The sequence below is a fragment of the Fundulus heteroclitus genome, chromosome 20 (genome assembly GCF_011125445.2).
Source record: "Fundulus heteroclitus isolate FHET01 chromosome 20, MU-UCD_Fhet_4.1, whole genome shotgun sequence".
NCBI lineage: Eukaryota > Metazoa > Chordata > Actinopteri > Cyprinodontiformes > Fundulidae > Fundulus > Fundulus heteroclitus.
The window spans coordinates 5,272,525-5,295,719 of NC_046380.1; the positions used below are offsets into that span (position 1 = coordinate 5,272,525).

Below are 23,195 nucleotides of genomic sequence, written 5' to 3' on the forward strand. Positions count from 1 at the left end.
TGAAGGGACGGAATATTTGGGTTTTGGTGTGCTGCAGCACCTCCCACAAACTGTAGGTGGCGCCAAAACGCCAGAGTCGCCTTAATGAACTGTAAAATCTAAACAGTCTCCGTTAACCCTAACTGTAAATGACGGTCGTTAAGGGGTTTGAGCACCGAGGATCAAGATCGATGCGCTTCCCCGGCCCGCCTCGCCCGTCCTCGGTGACTTTCCCGGGAACGTCCAGCGTGCTCTCGGTGATCCCGAAGGTGTGTTGTTATTGTGACAGCTTGGTGCAATCTAACCGGAGAGGCTGCGTAACGTCAAGCCGTGATGCTAGCCGAGCCCCGCTAGCATGCGATGCTACTTAACGGCAAGCAGCGTCTGTGCAGCGGCAGTGTTTTTCCGGGCGAGCCAGAGGATCAGAGCTGCGCTTAACGGGAGGTGGAGATACGAGCGACGACGGTTTAAAACGAGGTGATGTTTTATTTTGAACCTGCGCTCTTTGTAAAGTAGTCGACTTGTTTCCCTCGCTGGCTGTCAGGCTAAGGTCAAGAAGCTGGCCAGTTCGGCAGCTAACGGCTAACGGATACCTGTCTCTATAAACGTGTAATGTGACAGCAAGCTTAGCGGTGTAATGGCCGAGCGTCTCGGTCACGTTGATCCACATTCAGGATGTTATTGTTGTTGTTTTTGTAAAAGTGGGTTTCTGAAAGTTTAGCTGGGAGCTAGCTCTGTAAATAGGATTTTTTTAACGATAGGACCAGAGGCGTTGGCAGAACGTTTTATCACCCGGGAGGGGGGGCTCTGCCCAGAGATGTTTATTTGATATTTCATAGATTGCAGTAATAGATTTATCAGTATTTTATTTGATATCTTCGTTTTTGGTCTGATATTTGAACTTTTTTTAATCAGTTAATTTTAGTAATCAATAGCTGTCCCTAATATGTAAACACAATGTGCAGATAGCTTAAATAGGCTGTCTCTGATCCTCTAATTGAATTTTGTTCTTTTATTCTCCTTTTAAGTTTAGTTTACAGCTGTCTATCCTACATAACTATAAATATTTCTGAAAGTTTGGGTGTTCAGCTACGTAAATTGCTTTTTAAAGTATTTTTTTCCAGCTGTAATTTTGCTAAATGAAACAAACAAGTTAACAGAAAAATTAGCTATCTGGTGTACAGGAGCTCAGAAGCAAAAAGACTGTCCATGTTAGGAATTTAGAGACAGTTCTACCAGCATAAAATCCAAAACTGTTTTATGTTTTATTTGTATTTAATTTCAGGTTATTTAGTTTTGAACTGGTACCTGGAAATCGATACCGGTACTCAACTGTACATATTTTTGTTACTGTGTTTATATGGTCGGAAATGTTCATTAGTTGAAATGAAATCTCAAGATTCTTCAATTTAACTGATTTATTTCTCGATTTATAAACTTGTTTGGATCGACAAATGAACTTTATGAAATCATTTATGAATTTTAATACATTGCTTTAATCCACACACCATATAAGATACATGTTTACCAAAAAGACAGTGACTGAAGCTGTGTGTTACTCACGATAATTCAGGGAATTATTTTAGTGCAACAGTTTCAGAGAGGAGAAAAAGGCTACATCATAATTTTATCCTGCTTTGTCATTCAGGGCAGGATACATATTCAGTGTGGAAACGGAGAGGCTCTCCTCTCTGCTCTGATTGCAGGCAGGTTTCAGGACAAGGCTGCTCACAGCAGCACTATTTGCTGCCTCAAGACAATAGCTGCAGAACGATTGGTGCTTTCACAAATAACACAGAAGAAAGGCCGCTACAGGGGTCTGAAAAGTCGCTAAATATGGCGAGAAATTCAGCAAATTGGCAGCAGTGACCAGATGTTTCCTCAGAATACAAGTATTCCCACCGCTTTTGTTCTTGAATTTGATTTTACGTGAATTGGCACTCGGAGGTACCGACGGGATTCGGTCGGTGCCTATAAAATTACCGAATTCGGTACCCATCCCTGATTTAGTGTGTTTATATGTTGTATGACAAGAAGTTCCCCAGAATTTATTGTTGCTAGCACTCTGACAGATTTTTTTTCTTGTGTATTTGGATTACTTCAGATTTTCAGCATAATTTAGTTCTTTTTACTTTCTGACATGTCATGAAGGTTTGCATTTTATTCATGTTTTATTTGTTAGATATCCTGCTGTTGTTTTTATTTGCAGTCACATATTTAATGCAGTGCTGCCTTATCTTTACAAAACATCTGATTTGAACAGACTCTGACAGTCATCAGGTAGAAATCTGCCACACAGGGAGTGTCTGGAAGCTTTAGACAGGATGCAGTGGTTTTTGTGGCTCCAGCACTCTGCCAGATAATCTATTTAAATAAACTCCTCCCTTTCAAAGGGCTTGTTTTGATTATTTAAGACTGGATTACAGCGTGAGCAGGAGAGGAAAATGACTGTTTGCTTACCCCAAGGATTTCACTGTGGAAGTACAGAGAAAACATCAAAGTCACATTTTTGTATTTTGGAAAATTAATTTTGTGCAAGAAAGATTTTTTTGTGGTAGCAACAGAGTTAATATTTTATCTATCTATCTATCTATCTATCTATCTATCTATCTATCTATCTATCTATCTATCTATCTATCTATCTATCAGTTATTTGGTTTCGGCCATTTAGTTATATTTTAACACATCTGTATCAGTTTTATACGTAAAACTGGCCTGATATTAATATTCAATAACTTTGTTTACATGCACAAAATTCATTACTCAGATTAAAATGTGTTCAGTTTGAAAAAGAAAATCTGAATACAATGTTTATATGGGCACAAAATGAATTAATCCAACTGTAACACAGGTTTACATACAGCAGGCTTTATTCATAATAAAAGCACTCTGACATGTGGAGAGTCACCACAGAAGGACTTGTGCTTTCATTTGGGCTGAAAAAAAAAGTGTGTTATTTTGTTCAGCTTTTATTGAACCATCATATACAGATGGTGAAAGTTTACAATAAATACAGATACAAACAAACGTGGAAGTGTGTCAGTGCGCTCAGAAAGGACCCGCGGCCGGTTCTAAGAGACGACGACTAACTCCTACAGGCTCAGCGACGCTGCTGTTGGTCAAGATGAGACTCACGGGCAGTCAGAGCAGGTTGCCCCAATCCCCACGGCATGAAAGGAGTGAGTGTTTAGATGGATAGGCATAAACTACCCGCCTCATTCAGAATACCATTTCATTCCCATTGAGCTTAATCTGATCACAAAATTCTGATTGTTGTGTTTATGTGGTATAGTTTTATTTATTATCTTTATTCCAGTTGTTTTGTTTCCGTTTTGCTGTAATTTGTGTTTTTGGAGGGAGAGTTAAGGGGGTTAGCTATGAGGTATTCATTTGGTCATGTGATGCAGCAAAGGATTGTGGGGTGTTTTAAAAGGAGCAATAAGCGATTTTCACCACTAGATGGAGCTTGAGCACTGTCTGTAGACCAAAAGAAGATGTGTAGAAAATGTTTTTTTTATATATATCTATATCAGTTATTGGCCGTAACAGCAATACTTGTATCAGGTATCGATATTGGTGGAAATATTCATACCGATGAATTCCGATAGTAAACAATGGCAGTCTGGGCAAATTGATTAAACAAACAAGAGTTGGACAGACGTTCCGAAACATTATCTCCTCACCGCTGATTTGTGTCCCAAAAAAGGAAAATCAAGGAAATTATCATAAGAAAACCAACATTTTTTAATTTTGTTAAAATTGTTACTGAAGGATTTAAAGCATAACAGCGTTGACATGAGTTATAATAGCTTCAGATGTGTAGTTGCTTTTTATTATAATAAAGTATACTGTATTAATATAATATTATAATAAAATATAACAATATATTATAATAAAATATAGATGCTCAGATTTGAGCCAAATTGTTTCTGCTCAGAACATTTTTTATTTGCCGTTGCCCATTGATGAGCATCTCAGAGGCAACACAGGTTTGCTCTTACTGGAGGGTAGACGTGTTGTCAGTATTTGTCCCTTTTAAAGAGGAACGTTATTGTCTGAAACTCTGGTTGCATTCGAGCCGCTAAAGTGGAAAATGTAGGAAATAATGACTCAAACTCCTGTACGGGTGGTTTCCATGTGTCCTTTTAGTTTTTTATACACTCACCACAAACGTCCTCTTGCTGTACGTTTGGTTTGTATTTGTTACATTATCTTAAAATGTTTATTTCAGCGTTTAAAGTGCTGGTTGGAGTCTGCAGCAGTGGCGGTCCGTCTGTGCTATGGTTTCAAAACAAACACGCCGGACGATGCGTCTGATCACTGCCAAGTGATCCGCACTGCAACCTTTCTCTAGAGGATGAAGTAGTTCATGGGAAACGGGAGAATTTACATTTGGGGGGCGATAAACTGAAGTTTGGATGATTTGTGAGGATTCTTCAGAAGCTTAATGCTTGCGGCTGAGGAGACGACACCCAGAGGCATCTGATGACGCAGAAACACAGAAGCTGCTGGAAGTTTGTTTTATTCAAATCCCCTGAAGGCGCTGCATCCGTCTGCTTCCTGATCCGCGTGTTTGATCGGTTCAAGCTGTGCCCGCGTGTTGACGTGCAGACTTCATTGTGGTTTTAATTAAATGTAACTGTGTAGATAACGCTAATTTCTAAAGGATGTGGATTAAAACCAAACCTCCATCCATCTATAGATATGGTGGCTGTCTGCAGCAGTCTGTGGGTGAGAGGCGGTGTCCACCCTGGACACACAGGGCAACGCAGAGACACACAGGACAAACAACCACACCTAACAGGGTCCTCACCGGGTTTTTATTTCAGCGTAACGGTGGAAAGCCGGCCGGCGGGGATGTGGGCGCCGCTGGTGTGTCGTTTCGCTGCTTCTCTGGATGCATTCCCTCTAGGGCTGTGCATAAAAACTATACAAAGATTAATATCGATGTTTTTAAAAACGATTTATTATCGATATTCTGGCTTTCAATATGGGTATACCTCCCACCCCTAGGGGGCGTTATCACAGCGCGTCATTACTGTTCACAGCGAGACGAATTTGCTGAACGACTGACAGGATTTTAGAAGCTCCTTCGTCCCTAAAATCAGACGTTTGGAAACATTTTTGGTTTCTGTGAAACGTTAAATGCATTGAACCAAATACTCTTTATTCTCCTGTTAATATATTAGTGTTCAATAAATTGAACATAAATATAATATTTGGCAGGTATTGTTGATTGAATGACTTTGAGCATTAATTTGAAAGTAATAAATATCGATATTGGGGTCAAATCAAATCGAGCTGAGCTACGTATCGAGAATCGTATCGAATCGGCTCCTCCTAGATGACACCCAGCCCTAATTGCTGCAGCGGAGCGTTTGCGCAGTGCAGCTCGAAGAAGGCTGTTTGTCCAGTTAATAAAAGCTTAATAATAACTTATGTTGTCCTGGAGGTTTATAGCTGCACTGACGTGCGTTCAAGAGCTTTACTGACTCTTCTGTGTTGCTCTCAAACACGTTACGCTAATTTCAGCGTAACGGTCCTTTGCCGTTACGCTGAAAGTAATTTGGAGCAGCAGCGCATGTTTTTGGACCGGGGCGAGGAAGCCGGAGTACCGGGAAAGAACACCACGTGCACAGGGAGAACATGCAAGCTCCACGCAGAAAGACCTCGAACCCAGGACCTTCTTTAAACCAAGCGTTTTATAAATACAGGTAATTTTAAAGTTAAAAACTTCATTATTACTTTTTAAAGTCATTAGCAGCAGCTGTAATTACGATATCAGTTCCAGTAAATCCACATTTTCTGTTTCTCATCTGTGTTTCTGGGGCTCCCCGACCTCTCTGTGACCTTCAGCATCCTGGACCAACCTTCAAAGAGGTGTTTTTTTAATTTTTTTTATTTTTGCAGCCAGAAGAAGATTGAGATGCTCAGAGAGAGACTGGAGCGAACCAGCAGGCCGTGTATACCAAAGCCATGAGATCCGATACGTGATGCGAATGTTTGTGACTTAAAAGGAGAGAGGCGGAGCTGCGGGGCGCTGTGGCCGCTGGCTCAGAGGAGGCCGGCCACATGGTAGCCGCGTGTTTTTAGCCCATGTGGGCCGCCTCCCCTGCCAGGCGAAGGTTGACGGGACACATTGTTCTCCTGGGTCTCTGTGTATGTGTCACTCAGCAGCTGCTGGGGCGTCGGGGGACACGGCAGCAGCTGTGTTTGTCGTATACTTATTTATTTATTTATTTTTTTTTAGGACTTGGGTTGCATGACACCTACAAAAAACATTTTTTTTATTCTTAAACTGTTTTGCAAAACCTCTATTTATTATTTAGATTCTCGTTTTTTTTTCTGCCCGTTTCTTTCTTCCCCTCGTTGTCTTTAGATTATTTATTTATTTTTTGGTTCCCATTCATTCTGTGGACAGATGTTTGGGAAGATCACTGCCTGACTGAGCATCCGTCACATTTAACCTGGGATCTCCGATCTGTGCAATTCCCAGGGTGGTCGTCTGTGACCCTAATTTTGCTCCTTTTAGCCACATAATGTCGCTCTACACAAGCACAGCTGCTCAGCAGGAAAAAGTCATAACTGAGGAGGTTAGAGACTTTGATGAGGGGCTTTAAGCCTTCAGCCTTTTCTGAAACATATTTGTTAGTGGAGGATATTATAAAAGCAAAACTTTATTTGTTCTTAGTTGTCATCTCATACATATGTTTGACGTCATACTGTGAAATTAAAAGTTTAAACTTCGCAACAATCCAAGTACAAATCACAAATTTAGGAGTACGAATCTACAACCGCCGATGAAACCGTTGTACTCCTAATGAGACGTTTCATCTGTAAGCATAAGTTCTGTTTTCTGTCTTCTTCTCATTTAATGGTGGTTGGTGAACAACTTTCAGGTGCATTACTGCCACCAGCTGGAAGGTGTGTAAAAGTAAAAATTTGTGATTTTTACTTGTATGTGTAGTTGCAAATTTGTAACTTCTAAGCTTGAATTCTCACAGATGAAACATCTGGTGAAACATCTGGTGTCACATGTATGATTGGACAAGCAACAGATTCAAATTTTAAATGTATTCACGTTCATTTACTTGTATTTAAAAATTAAGACATACCCGTATACGTTTATATTGACAGCTAACTTACCCCATATAGTCACTTCTTAAATAAAAGAAAGTATAGATATTTATCTCTATATAGATATAGAGATAGGAGGTAGGAAAATTGATGTGTGTATATATATATATATATATATATATATATATATATATATATATATATATATATATATATATATATATATATATATATATATATATATAATTAATTGGTTTGGTGCGTAAAGGCAGCACATTTATCTTGGAACGTGCGCGTTACCTTTTATTTATTTATTTATTTATATATATATATATATATATATATATATATATATATATATATAATGTTTGCTTTTGTTTTTATGCCAGTAATCGATAAAATCCTAAATCCACTCCACCCACCCCTTAGTGAACCAATATGTCCAATAAATCCTGGGCTTTCTAGAAGTGGAAGTAGAAACGTTCCTTTTGCCAAAGCAACATTTCGTGCAGCTCTGCTGATGAAGCGTCTCTCAGCACTGATGCTGTGTCTAAAGGAAACTTGCATTGTTATGTGCGGGCAGTTGACCTCGTACAGATTATAATCTGATCCCCTCAGTGGATTCTAATGCAGGCATAACAAGTGCCTCTGTTGATTAACTCATCACAATCTTAATCGGGTCACTTCTCTCCTATTTCTCGTTCTTTGCAGGCTGCGGTTCTCTAGGAGCGACGTAAAGAAGAAACGTTTAGTTGGACTCCAGACAGAAACCTTCTGTCCTGAGTGATAACGCTGCTCCCTACGCTATTCCTGCTCTTTGTCATTTACTGAACACTGACGTACAAACCTGTCCTCCTTTTAACCCAAGAATGAGTTCAAGGAGGGGGAAAGTTTTTATTTTATTTTTATTTTTTTGTTGGATGTGCTGTACGTCCGACTAGCAGCAGAACACCTGCAACTCCTCACTGAACCACTTCACTGAGTCAGTCTGACTAAAATAGAAAACGTCCTCTGCAGCAGTTTCTCTACTCCTGGGGAAAGTGGATGAAACCGTACAGGAGATAATTCACTCACTTCATGGTGATCCTGATACAAAACAACATATTTGAGTAGATACACATTAATAGCTTCTTATGTCAGCTTCAGAAACACACAGACGCTCAATTTACCCTCAGTCTGCACAGACGATCACTCAATAGTGGAAACTTTATTGTAAAAATTGAGGGATAAATGTGCTGCAACCATTCAATTTAACAAACCTGATAAAATTGTTTACTTCCAGCCTTGGTTATTCCTGGAAGTCCCCCCCCCCCCCCCCAACACACACACCCATCTGTGGTGAGTCAGGTTGAAATAGCTGCTTAATCAGTCCGTCAGCGTAGTGGCTGAGCTGAAATGGGCCCGCGGCTTTGTCCCCATGATTGCTGATGATGTAACGTATGCTCACACAGCTCCTCTGAGCTGATTGGCTGTCTGCTCAGGTTGATCAGCGCACCAGGAAGGACATGAGGGCAGATTGGATATGCCGTTGTTTTGTCCGAATGTTGTGCAGAGTACTGAGGGTTGTCCTTCAAGATGACGTTATTAAGCTAACCGGGTTTTGTTAAGCCTAAAAGTCTTTTTTTTTGTTCCTACCACAGTTGAACCACTGGTCCCATTTTTTTAATTTAGCTGAAATAAACAAACATTCGTGTTTAATGATACCTCGGTGAATGCGTACAAAATATTGTAAATTATTGGTAAGATATGGTAGAAATTGATGCGTCATGGGGCTGCAGTTTGTGAAAACGAAACAAAGCGGTAATATTTTTCCAGGGGAGTGAAGTGAAAAGTTTTTCCTATCAAACTACATTTTTATTTCAATTAATAAACAGTTAATAATAAACAGTTTTTATTATTTAACCAACAGTATTTTTATATTTAGGTTTAATGCATTTTCTTCAATTGGACATTTGATTTTTGTAGCAAATAGCATCAAAATGATGAAAAAGCGACGTATTGACAAAAAGATACTTCATTTATCTATAGTAAAATATTCTATACACCATTAGTTTTTTTTCTGGAAATGTTATTCATATATTGCAGAACTAAATGCATACTAAAGCTAGCAATTTGAAATTACCTTTACATTTAGAAACAATGAACCAGACCAGGAAATTTAAATTACTCTGGTAAAAATTTATTAAAACACACAGAGAGCTTTCAAAATCTTTGTTAATGGCAGAAAGTCGCCACAGTGGACAAGAGGCTTCCCATATATTTCAACAAAGTTCTTCATGTTACTCTGAGAAAGGGGGGAGGGGGGGTGCAATATAGTTGCCATTGTTACCGATAGTTCCGCCCAAGGAACAATTTGTGATATAAAACGGCAATAATTGCTTTTTCTTTTTCCACCCTCCATCTAGTGTGAAATGTCGCTTGTCCCTAAATATCTGGATGGGAATCTTTGAATATTCTCTTAGCTGTGAACAGAAACTTTGGTGGAGGAGAGAATAAAATATTTTTTTGTGGAAAATATTAGAATGAAGTTTACAGAAGTTGGATAAATCTGTATTTCATCACACTTGGCTCCTGACATGTTCAAGTGCAGTTGGATTTCTGAAACAGTCCAGCGTGTTCTGGGTTAACGGACGTCTCTCCAGCGGGCCTGTACTCGGTTCTCCGCCTGTTGGACTCACACCTGCTGTCTCCATCAATTCACTGGAGAGGCATAAGTCCATAAACGCCGAGGGGCTCAGCACACAGATACACACAGATAATAAATTAGCCCTGCCTGCTGAATCAGGCGGTACATTCTTCCTTTAAGCAGTCAGGACACAGAGCAGCCACACGATTCATCACGTCTTCTTATTTTTACCGGCGGTCATGACTCTGTTTATACTTCATATGCCAAGTTCAGTTTGGAAAAACCATAAAACCCATAAATGTCAATTTGGCAGATAATGTGAACGAGGACACTTTACCTGGTAGTCTTGCCTCTCACTGTCTTTGGCTCAGTGCATCAGCCAGTTGGTCACATTCACCATCATACAGGATTAATTGTCTGGTTAATTGATTGTGGTTAATTATGGTTATATGCCAAAAAAAGTTAAAAAGAATAAACCGTGGTGTTCCTTGGCGGCATAAATCAAAAATAGATCTATGTTTTGCACTGGAACCAATTCGCCAGTTTCCGCCTATTATTACTGTAATATCACTGTGTGCAATTATTACTGTTATGCTATAAGAATAACGTCTTTACCCAGACGGGCAGGTTTCTTTTAAAGGCGCAGGGACGATTATTTCTGGGTTACAAAATGACAAAGCTAGCTTTAATTTTCTTGGTTAGGGCAAAACCAACAAGTTCAATCAATTAAGAATCTTTATTGTCGTTATGAGACCATGATAAAGTTTTGTTGATAATTCGACCCTCGTTTACAGAAATATATATTTGCCACTTCCTTGTTTAGTAAAACAGTAGACAGGCTAACAGTGATAATATAATTTTATTGAAAGGAAGCACCTTTGATTCAGTCGTGCAGTTATTTTATTATGATTGCTTAGTGTGCCACTGTTTGCTGCAATAAAGATTTATTGCAGTGGGACAAATAAAGAATCCTTCTAGACTAAAACAATGTTTTTCTGAACAAACATGGATCTGGCGAATGTTTCCACGAAACATATTCCGCCCCGTTAAATTTCTGCCTTTCTTTTTATGCTGCTTTAAACAGCCGGTGCCACCAGATACGGTCCTCTGATAGTCAGCTAACATTTACTGCAGTCTGGGTAGTTCTTTGTGATATGATATATTACTATAAATTGGCACTATATTGTGCACTGCAAAAACTAATCTAAAAATAAATAAAATGTTCTTAGAGTTAGTGTATTTGTCCTTGATTAGAGCAGGTAAATAAGATTATCTGCCAATGGAAGAAGTATTTTTTTAACCCTAAAATAAGATAATTAGATAAACTGCAGTTGAAATAAAATTATGGAGATGAATTGTTCCTGTTTTAAGTGCAAAAATCTTATTCCATTGGCAAATCATCTTATTTACCTGCTCAAATCAAGGACAAATACACTAATTTAAGAACATTTTACTTATTTTTAGTTCCGTTTCTGCAGTGTGCAGACCTGCTCCTGATGTTCTGCTGTTTATTTTTATATGAAACCTAAGAATTTGAGGAGACTTTGCTTTTTAACGTGAATCAAAAGTTAAGCATCTTTTTCATTAAGGTATTAGTAATTATAAACTAGTCCCGGTTTGTCCAGCTATCGCATTCCTTATACACTGCAAAAACAGACCTAAAAATAAGTAAAATGTTCTTAAAATTAGTGTTTTTGACCTAGATTTGAGTAGTTAAATAAGACTATCTGCCAATGGAATGAGTATTTTTACCCCTAAAATAAGATAATTAGACATCCTGCACTTGAAATAAGATGATGGAGATGAGTTGTTCCTATTTTAGGTGCAAAAATCTTATTCCATTGGCAAATCATCTTGTTTACCTGCTCAAATCAAGGACAGATACACTAATTTTAAGAAAATATTACTTATTTTTAGTTCTGTTTTTGCAGTGTAGATGAATAAACGCGGGTTCCTTGAAGGACACGCGTGCTGGAACAGCGTCTGTGAATCGTCTTGGAGGTTCGGCTCATCCCAGAGCAGATGTGACCCGATGTTTACAGCTTGTGAGCTGAAATCCATTACTCATGGGAAAACTGCGTGCGTGCGTCTGGACACACCGCCTGCGTCTGAGGTTCGGTCAAGGTTAGATTGTGGCTTGAGATCTGGCAGAAGTTTGTTTTTTTCCGCTGCGGTTCCATTTCTGAGCCGTGCGTCGCGTTGCAGCATTTCTTACCATGACGGCGTCCCATCTTCCACAGGGCGGAGGTTCTGATGGGTTTTACCTCCTGACCGCACAACACGTCGAATAGAGCTGAGAGTTGAGATCAGTATCTGTTTATGGTTGTACAGACCTGCACAATAAATCAGAATACTATTAAAAATGTCCTCTAAGTGAAGCACAATATAGATTAATTACACACAGACTGGTATTTCTGTTAATTATGGGGATTTTCTGGTAACTGCTGATGAAAAATATAACATTTAAAGTTTGAAAATCACATTAGATCAATAAAAAAAAAATCAATGTTTAATACTTTTATTCTGATAGGCGAGTCTCATTGGAAGCATAATCTAGTTTTATTGAATGTTTTGGGTCAAAACTGCAGCTACGTTTAAGAGCGAAGTCCGCTGTTGAAAACAAGCAGGTTTAAGGTTTGTTTGCTGATAAAGTAGAAGTAGAATCACACACAGAGACGTTGGGAGCAGCTGCTAGGAGGAAGGATCTGCGCTGATGCTGCTTTGTGCACCAAGGATGCAGCAGCTCCTCCAGTGACGGAGGATGCCGGTCCTGTATGGAGTGAATTTTGTTCCATTATCGTTGCAAATAAACAACACGCTTTGTAAATTGACAGAATTTACAGAAATTAAACTTGGAAAGCCTTCTTATTCCAAAAAGGCTTTGACAGTAACTGCTGTTTTTTTTGTTTCATATTTTCACATTTTATTAAAAAAAACATACTTTCTGTGTGCTGTGATCTGTAAAACGCAATATGAAAAGAATGCAATTCATGAAATTCAGTCTGAAAAAGAGAAATTTGAGGAAATGAAATATAAGAAAGCAGCAAAATTTCTCTCAAACCTTTTTTTTTTTTTTTTTTTTTTTTTGGATTATAAAGTTTTTCAACGTTTAATTTCTGTATTGCATTCCTTTCTGATTTCCATTTACAAACGTGTTGTTTGCTTTCAAGTATAATGATCACTTCCCTGGCTGCCCAGCCGTGTGGGCGCCTGAGGAAACCCACATCCAGCCTCTTGCACTGCAAAAACAGAACTAAAAGTAAGTAAAATGTTCTTAAAATTTGTGTATTTGTCCTTGATTTGAGCAGGTAAATAATATTATCTGCCAATGGAATGAGAGTTTTGCACCTAAAATAGAAACAACTGATCACCAACATCTTATTTCAAGAGCAGTATATCTAATTATCTTATTTTAGGGGTCAAAATACTCATTCCATTGGCAGATAATCTTATTTACCTGCTCAAATCAAGGACAAAACCACTAGTTTTTAAGAACATTTTAGCTATTTTTAGACCGGGTTTTTGCAGTGTGGCTTTTTTCACTGCGTTGATCAAGGGAGGAAGCTGTGTGCAGTCTACCTCTTTGATATGCTAATTCCTCTAAAATCTGCATTTTCATTCACCTGTGTTGCTATTTTGTCTGAACGTACTAATAGATTTGCACCGAGGTTTTAGGACTGAAATGTTACCCGGCAACAGAGACGTCTATTCTGCTGCTAATTGGTGAAAACATCGTCCCTGATTCTCTGAGGAGGCGTAATCAGTCCAGCCGCCGCGTCGGCACACACAACGAAACCCGGGAAATGTTGGCGAAGCGTCCGAGTCGCCTGAGCTCTCCTGGAGGTTTCTATTCTGAAGCAGGTGACCTCTGCCTGCAGGCGGCGGTTTAAAGCTGGGTTCTGTGTGCAGACGCCAATGTTTCACACTCTGTGTTTAATTAGAGCTTAATTGGTTCTGCGGCTCCTCCTGCTCCGACGGGACGTCACTTAAACCTTAGGCGACAAAAATCACTGAAACTCTGCTCTCTGTCCTTTCCTCCCCCCCGCAGTGAGCCGTGACCCGACTGACCGACACCCTGCGTCTCCTGCCGCTCCCCCGCTTCCGCTGCCCCACCCCCCGACCTCACCACGTCCCGGTTCTGTCGGCGGTGGATTGGACTCTCGTTGGACGCTTTGTTAGGTGGTTGTTCGGTCTGGCGCCGCCTCCCCCTGGGGCCGGCGTGCGCTCCCAGCAGCCCGTGGTGCCCTGCGCCCCCCCCTCCCCGTCACTCCACACCAGAGCCCATGTCCAGGGTAAGACCGGGACCTCGCCGGCCCGTTTACAGGACTTCCTCATTGTTTTTAATCCTGCTTTAAAACGCAAGGCGGCACAAAATAGGGCCGAAAACCAACCAGTAGTTTCAATACTTCTTCTTCATCATCAAAAACGGTCTTCGTCACCACCTCTTGGATGAATCTTGTTCTCCTGGCAGGAGGAAGTGCGGTGCGTCCGCCAGGAGCCATGTGCCTCCCTCAAACCAACAACATGGACAGCAAGCAACAGGCGGCGGGGACCGGGGGAGGGGCTGTACCTAAACCACGAGATGGAGGCGTTTCTCTGGAGCCCTTCATACACCAGGTGGGCGCCGGCAGAGCGACTCTGTGTTGATTTCAAAGAGCCGGGCGGCGTTTCATGTTGACCTGTGTGTGTGTGTGTGTGTGTGTGTGTGTGTGTGTGGGCTTTGCAGGTGGGGGGTCACACCAGCATGATGCGCTACGATGACCACACCGTGTGCAAACCTCTGATCAGCAGGGAGCAGCGCTTCTACGAGTCTCTGCCCCCCGAGATGAAGGAGTTCACTCCCGAGTATAAAGGTCAGTGGCAGCGCTCTGATGTTCCGGATCAGAACCGGATCCCGGTTGGGCTTTACACGGTCCCACAGCACAGCATCACAAGACCTCACACAATTCAAAACAAGTCTCATTATCGGTAAATTTTTACTTCGTCTTGAATCGGATGCTCATAGCTGGGTTTGTTATTGTCAAACTTTACTGTGATAATTATTCAATTCAATTCAATTTTATTTATATAGCACCAATTCATTAACATGTCATCATCAAGTCTCTTTCTAAAGTCAGACTCCATCAGATCCTCCAGGTTGGTCAGAAAGTTAAAGGAGCAATAAGCAAAATGTCATTATTTTAAATAGAAACAACTAAAGGTAATATTTCAGATGACCTATGGTCTGGCGCCACACCGCAGCTCTCTGCGTCGTTCTGCAGCCGGGCCGGACCGTACGTGTACGCGAACAGCTGCCACACAGGGCTTAGCCCCTCCCCGCCTTAAAATACCGGCGTCAGAGCAACATGGCGGCGAGCACTGACACGTCCATCTGGACTCGCTGCTACTGGGAGGGATTTCAACACCACATAAATTAGACAAGCCAATCAATTCAATTAAATTTTATTTATATAACACCAATTCACAACATATCGTCTCAAGTCTCTTTCCAAAGTCAGACTCCATCAGGTCCTCCAGGTTGGTGAGAAAGTTTCCTCTCTAAGGAAACCCAGCAGGTTGCATCAAGTCTCTCCAAGCAGCATTCACTCCTCCTGAAAGAGCGTAGAGCCACAGTGGACAGTCGTCTGCATTGTTGATGGCTTTGCAGCAATCCCTCATACTGAGCATGCATGGAGCGACAGTGGAGAGGAAAACTCCCCTTTAACAGGGAGGAGAACCTCCAGCAGAACCAGAACCAGGCTCAGTGTGAACGCTCATCTGCCTCCACCCACTGGGGCTTAGAGAAGACAGAGCAGAGACACAGAAAGCTCAGAAGCTCACATTGACCCAGGAGTACTTTCTATGGTAGATGGTAATAGTGGATGATCTGTCTTCCCTGATGATGTCACAGCTAACAGAACGCCAGACCAGGTGTACCTTCTATGAAGAGAAAAAAGACAGAGAACAAAAAGTTAAAAGCATCAAAAAAACTGGAGAGCAGTAGGAGAACTCAGCAGAGTGAGAGAAATAGACACTGATGTCCTCCAGCAGCCTAAGCCTATAGCAGCATAACTACAGAGGTAGCACAGGGTAACTTAAGACACTATAATTATGTCTGCTTCCTGTGCCGACTGTTAGTGACGGTAAATTAATGGCTGACCTCACCTGCTGTTTTCCTCTTTATAGTGAAACACCCATAAAACTAATTCATCCACACCTCCGATTCTGGGTTTCTTCATGGATTTGGTCAATTTATTAGATTTTTATTTCAAATAAATTTGAAATAAAATTTCAAATTTAGGGAGGAAGATGTGGCTTTATCTGATATTTAACTAGCAAATTTCATCACAATATGACTTCCTCACTGCAAAGACGGATCTAAAAATAAGTAAAATGTTCTTAAAATATGTGTCTTTGTCCTAGATTTGAGCAGGTGAATAATCTTATCTGCCAATGGAATGAGCATTTTGACCCCTGAAATAAGACAATTAGACATTCTGCACTTGAAATGAAACGATGGAGATGAGTTGTTCCGATTTTAAGCACAAAACTCTTATTCCATTGGCAGATGATCTTATTTACCTGCTCAAATCAAGGACAGATACACTCATTTTAAGAAAATATTACTTATTTTTAGTTACGTATTTGCAGTGCTAATATCGTCCAAAGAGTCTGCAGCTCAAAGTTTTTTTAAGTATTTTTACCCCTAAAATAAGATAATCAGATATCAGGCACTTGGAATAAGATGATGGAGATGAAATATTCTTATTTCAAGTGCAAAACTCTTATTCCATCAGCCAATAGTCTTATTTAGGTGCTAAGATTAATCAAAAATACACAAATTTAAAGAAAAATTTTACCTACGTTTAGTTCCATTTTTGCAGTCTGGTCTTTTGTTGCAGAAACGAGGCGAGAATATAAAACATTTTGAGTCACTCTGGTAAATATATACACATGAATTAATCCGGCGTGAAGGCAGCATCATTAAACTGCTGGATATGTTTGGGGGAACCTTCACAAAACGGCAGAATTTAATCAACTTTCATGGATTTTGAAACAACGCTGGTGTCCTGGAAGGAGGTTCGTCCCTCTGTGGTCCAGTAACCTGAGCCCAGAACGATTCCCCATTAAGTGGATGGTGTGGCGGCTGGATGGGGAAAAGAAAGGAAGCGCGGATGTTTAATGGTAGAGGAGCGATGCGGCAGCTCTGCTCTCCATCAGCAGCCGCTGCTGGATGTGTCTGACAGCCTGATGATGTCACAGCGATGATGTCACAGCGGAGCCAAACAAACGCTGACAGCCGCTTCAACACGTCTGTCCACCACTTGTCCTTTCCGGCATGTTCAGAAATAAACACTTCACAGTTGATGGAGCAGGTGTCTGCTTAAAGAGTAAATGCTCTTTTTTTACTTTTCCCTTTGGTAATTTGAAGACTGCAGTTTTTTTTTTACTCATATATGCTTTTTATTCCGTCTCTACAGGAAAACCGCAGAGACAAAATAAAACAGAATCAACAAGAAAACACATTTAGAAGATTATATCAGGACTGCAGGCAGCAGAATTGATCTAGACCAGCAACCTGTGGCTCTTAATAACTTTGACTACAAATTATATTTTTATTATGGTATTTAAATGTAATAATGATAATAAATGGAATCATTGCTTTTAAGTTTCACAACAGAATGATGCTAAAAGTGCCAGTAATATTTAATTTTAAATCAATATTTTTCATTATGTTGGAAACTGATTTTTTTTTTACATCATTATCCATAACTATCAAAATCCCATCCATCCTCTTTTTTTTTTTTTTTTAAACCTCAAAATAGACGTAAAAGGGCGTTTCTTTAACGATGACCACATATTTCCTACAGCAGATCTTTATCAAAAATTATAACTTGTCTTTTTTCGCTCAAAAATGTTCTAAACTCTGGCAGATACAGATTTAAAGAGATTTTCATTCAGTGAAGAAGTAGGAAGGAAGAGAGGCGGGTAGCCTTCAACATGTAACCATGTATAAATTTACACGATGGAGACAGAAAAAATAACATAAATAAATAAACGTAAATAACATAAACATAAGAGATCAGCTCTAAGACAGACAGAAGGAGATCCTTGATGTGAGTATAGTTTAGGCGGGCTGCCTTGCATGAATGCATTTCTAGTTTAGACATTACAGTCAGGCAGTCTGGTAGAAAGCTCAGGGGTCCTATCAGGTAGTGACACAGTGTACCGTAATGCTCCTAGTATCCATTGAGAGGAGTCGTATTTAAACATTTTAACAAATTTTTCAGCGCATTGTACCACATATTCCTCTTTTTTTTTGAGAAGATTTGAGGATTTTAAGTGCTCCTTATAGTCTTAAATATATGGTAGCTTTACATCCCAGAATGGTGCCTGGTTCCTTAAACCCGCTGACGATCTCTACCACTTCACCATTAATGATTGTGGTTTCAATCATAGGCTGAGTTATTCAAAAATGAATCGGCATCTCGTTTGTTTTTGAGGCATTTAGCTGCAACCATGAGTTGTTGCAGCATTGAATGAATTGGTCTAAAAGTTAACGACAATCCCCCTTTTTTGTCCTCCAGTAGGCTAACGATTACAGAGTCGTCTGCGAAGGTAAAGATAAACATTGACTGAGGCTCATTAGTGTGGAGCACAAACAGCGGGGGCGATAGCACACACCCCTGAGGAGCGCATCAGTGGCTTATTTAAAGGCTTGTTGCTCGCTGTGACGTCTCTGTCAAGAATCCAGCAGCCAACAAATGATGTCAAAGTCAAAGATGGAGAGACCAGTGAGGATGTGGGGCTGCAGATAAGTCCACAGAAAACAGACATTCACGTGTTTTCATGCCGTCCACATGTCCAACAGCATCTGGACGGCATTTCTTCAGGTGAGAAAAGCGGTTCTCACCTGAAGCAAATTAAAAGGCGTCATTTTTGCTCCGCACCATCTGCAATAGTTTCCTCCTCTCTGTCCGACTTCATCGCTAAGGATGTGATCTGATAATTATTCAGGCCTTTAGGTGGATTTAATGTGGGCTGCTTGTGTGAAAACACATTCCAACCATAAGGCAAGGCAAATTTATCTGTGCAGCACTTTTCAGTACAAAGACCATGCAAGGTGCTTTACATGATTAAAATATAGGAAAATAAAACAGTAAAAGCAAGTTGGAATAAAATGTAGAGACAAAATAAAACCTGGGAGAATAGAAACTAAAAGCAAATATTAAAAACAGTTGAATTAATTATGTTTCAGTAAAACAGTTTAACTTGAACAGTCGAAGGCAATCCTAAACAAATGTGTTTTTAATGTTGATTTAAAGAAACTCATAATACGGGGACTTTTTTTCAGCTACAATTAATTTAAAGGTGCCACACAACAAAGAACACATTGTTTAAAATTACCGGATCCACGACTTTTCCTGATATTTAACTGTGTTGAAAAGGCAAAAATAGAAGTAACCTGCAAGGGGGGCAAATAATGAGCTTGTTTTTGGCTGAGGCCATTAAAATGAGCAGTGCAGCGTTTGACTTTTTACTGATAAACAAGTAAAAATGCCAACCTGCCAGCATGTTGTGACAGCGAGCCAGAAGCCGAAGAGCCCAGACTGTCAGCCGCACACGTCGGCCCGCAGGTCCACAGCTGTACATCAGCCCTCAACCTGACAGGAATTACTGATTTCTCTGTGATTAGTGATATTTTCAGCTTTAATACGCAGTTTAAACAAACATTGATGTAAAGGATTTAAGTGGCAGGATGGCGTCTTTTAGCAGGAACATGTGCAGCTTAAAGGAAAAACAGCCTTTGGTTTGTTGTTAATGCGGTGATCTTCACACGTGTTGGAAGCGAGGGGCATTTGTTGTATCGTCTAACGTTATCTCGAGAAATTTCTCATAACAATTCAGATTTATGGTGACAATGAATTCCAATTAATGATCTCTGAAAATGAAAAGTATTGTCCTGATTGTTACATTTACTATTTCCTCCACTGTTAGGAAGCATCAGTAAATATTTGATTAAATGCAGTTTCTTTGTGCAATTCAGTGACAAAAAAATTCCTTTTATTTGTGTAACCTTAAAGAAATACTTTAGTGCCTTGAAGTAAGTCTGTTTCAGCATGGGATCTTTTTTTTTTTTTTTTTTTTTAGTCGTTATCACAAAAAATACGACAAAATATTCTGATGAAATTTTAAATCCATTTTGTCTATCCCTGCATTTTAGTCCAGATCACCCATTATAGGAATCTCTTCACCTCCTCACCTGAAAAAGAGAGAAAAATATAATTAACATAAACATTATTTATATGAATGCTCAATATTTTTCTGATTGTCTATTCTAAATAAATAAGCAATAAAGTAAAAACCATCTCTATCAGCTGTAATAAACTAAAATGTCAAAATAAAACTAAATGTTGAACCATTTTTTTTAAGTCATGGAAAGAATTCAAATAATTTATAAAACTCAACATTTTGTAATGTTTATTGTTAATATTATAGTTTTACTGTTTTTGTTTTACATTCTTCATCACCCGATCACAACATGCTGTCTTTTAATGTGGAAATAAGTTCAGGTTGCAGCTTCAGCTCCAGTGCAAACAATACTAGCATAGCATGAATGCCCTCCGCCATGTTGGAGCAGGACAACTCCAGGATGATGTTTAAAGCGTGAATCACTTTTCCTAAATTTGTAAGTTTTTAGATATAACAGACATGCAAAAATCCAAACGACAGAAAATGCCTTGAATAATGTTTTAAAAACTGTTTGTAAAACAAAAATTAAACATTGCGCTGATCTCTAATTTTACAATTTCATAGACATTTTACGCAGCACGAATTGCTTCCTGTTGTTATTATAACAAAGTAAAGTATCTACTTTACTTCTAACGTCTTATTCTTTATATGTTGGGAGAGTATAGAAAAATAAAATGGGAGTATGGAGGAGGGGTGGGGCGGGGGGGCTATACATGCATACAAAAAAGGGCAAAACCCAGACTGCCGCTTTCTGCACACGTGTATTGGGCTGAAAAAGGGACTTCAGGCGAACGCTAAAAGGTGCTCTCTGCTGCTCTGCTGTCAGCTGACGGCTGCAGGGGAGCTGGATATTTGTTGGCCTTTCCCCGGTGGGTCTGCATTCCCACCGGTCCGCCCCGCTGTTGACGACGCCACAGCCGGTCTATATTTAGCCCTGGATCTGTGCCTGCTGCCATTGTCCTGCTGATTAAATAACAGCAGACAGACAGCTGCCCAGGAAGAACTTTTCAAAGGCCTCAAGGTTGTTTTGCCCGCATATTTTCTGACACCGTCTGATAAAGTCTCTCCTTGTTTCGGTGGGTTTCAGAGATGGTGGCGCTTCTGCTGATGGGGAAATTTGATTAATTGGCTGGAAGAGAAGCTGAGCTAACGTTGTTGTGACCAGATAAATAAAATTATATGCAGCTGCACATTACAGCTCGGCTTTTTATCCTGAGTTTCTTCCCTTTGTCTCTGAAAATTTAAAGTGGAAAATCTGATTCTAAACAAACAGAATGAGACTTGGATGTCTTTATTTTGTAGGAGACAAATGTGTAATTGGTTTAATTTATTTATCCTTGGTTCTGTGTTCATGGAAGACAGAGGTTAAAAGCCATAGTGGGCTTTGGTTTTAAACACACAGCATTTATCACTGAAACCTGGTCGGTGCGTCGTTATGGTTTAATTCCTGGGAAACAATCAAAATATTCTCCTCAGCTCATTAAATGCGGAGCATAAATACGTTTTGTTGTGTATTTCTCGAGTTAACACATATTTTTTTTAAGCTATAATGATATTAAACATGAGATGGTTGATAGAAGTGGACATAATTTGTGCCAACAGCCTGATTTGTACCCAGCGGTTAAAACTATAATAAGGGGATCAAAGGCTGGAGGTGGTTAACTTTTTGGAAACCAATAAAACTTTCCCGCAGACGGGATCTGTTTGTCGCGGCTGAAACGTGAATATAAAGCGTTTACTACGTCTGCGGGGAACATCTGCACATACCAGATATCACACGTGAAAATTTTTAAATTAATTATAAACATTTAAGCCGCAGTTCTGTAATTAGACGGATATTTTAGTACTAATGATCAAACGGAGCCTTTTCATTTTTCCCCGGACACAGAAAACACATTTCCCTAAGACTTTTAATCTAAACCAAAGTTGGTGGACTGTGAACTATTTAACTATTTCCAAGCCATGAAAATCAATAAATAAAAAATAAAAGACACTCCAGATTTCTAGACGCAGACGGACAGAATGTGTTTAATTCAGATCCACAGATTCAGGAAGACTTTCTCTCATTTTACGCGCTCTGAAAGTTTTTTTCTGCACAGCGCGTATTTACTAGGAAAAAAAACATGCAGATAAAATATAAATCATATTGATCGATATCGATAATTATCAACAAATTCAAAACATATATTTTAGGTGCAGCCCTGGACATTTTATGATGTTGACTAGCAAACTATTTTTAGATAAAGACACAAACACTGAATTCAAACTCAACCCTTTATTCAACAAACTTTTTACCAAAACTACAAGTTTTTAAAAAAGAAAAAAGAACGTGTGAATCCACTTTATACATTTTACTAACATTTTTTTAAAAAGAAAAAAGAATGCGCGCTCTGTGAACTCTTTGAAGGGGGCGGAGCTTGGTTCCTGGGTCTGCGTTGTGATTGGTTGGCAGGATGTAATGACTGTAACATTAACCTCCATGGCTAGAATGCAAAAGGAAGGAAAACTTTAATTTAACTTTTTATTGACCCTCGCTATACGTCTATTGATCGATATATATTGTTATTGAACAAAAGTCTGCGATACACTTAAAAATCCTCATCCTCGCCGTGGCTGAGGCATAAATTTACCCATAAAGCTCTAAATTTAAACTCCACGAGGCAAACTTTGGAGCAGACAGGTCCCGGTCTCCCCTCTCCGCTTCTCTTTGGTAACATCCAGTCCTCTGATGGCCTTTTAATTTCTTTCACACTCATTAATAATATAAAGGTGTGCTGCTTTTATACTATTACTGATTATTATTATTATTATTATATTAATATATACTGAATATTGGTTTCTGATCGTCCCATCAGGCGTGGTTCTGGTGTGCTTCGAAGGCGACTCGGACGGCTACATCAACCTGGTGGCGTACCCCTATGTGGACAACATGGAGGCCGTGACGGGGGAGCACGAGGAGCGGGACCCCCAGGAGAGGGAGCAGCCCAGGCGGAAGCACTCCCGCCGCAGCCTGCATCGCTCCTCGTCCTCCGCCACCGAAAACAAGGAGGAGCGAGTGGACAGGAGGGAGGCGCACGACACCGACTCTTCTGACAAGTGAGAAAAACGGAAGGGTGCAGCTGTAGACATGATTGTTTTCTCTGTCCAGGTGTTGGTTGGGCCAGGTGGGGACGCTCAGAAATATTAAGGAAAAGTTCACAAGAGTAAAAGTTTCTCCTGCTTTTGCTTTAGATCTTTCTGTGAAAATGTTTATTCTGCATAAAATCTACTTGATACGTTC

The 23,195-nt window shown here is 39.9% G+C and overlaps 1 protein-coding gene across 2 annotated transcripts in view; it reads left to right on the plus strand.

Moving 5' to 3' along the window:
• The first annotated feature begins 66 nt into the window (after positions 1–66).
• The window catches only part of LOC105920805 (inositol hexakisphosphate kinase 1), a 33,169-nt gene continuing 10,040 nt past the window's right edge, over positions 67–23,195 (plus strand). The window contains exons 1-5 of one of the 2 annotated variants that reach the window (XM_036151525.1): positions 67–456; positions 13,731–13,974; positions 14,154–14,299; positions 14,409–14,535; positions 22,771–23,011. In XM_036151525.1, the coding sequence (XP_036007418.1) occupies positions 14,183–14,299; positions 14,409–14,535; positions 22,771–23,011 (485 nt within the window). In that variant the 5' untranslated portion in view covers positions 67–456; positions 13,731–13,974; positions 14,154–14,182. The remainder of the gene's footprint in view (positions 457–13,730; positions 13,975–14,153; positions 14,300–14,408; positions 14,536–22,770; positions 23,012–23,195) is intronic. The other variant, XM_036151526.1, reaches the window with a different exon arrangement.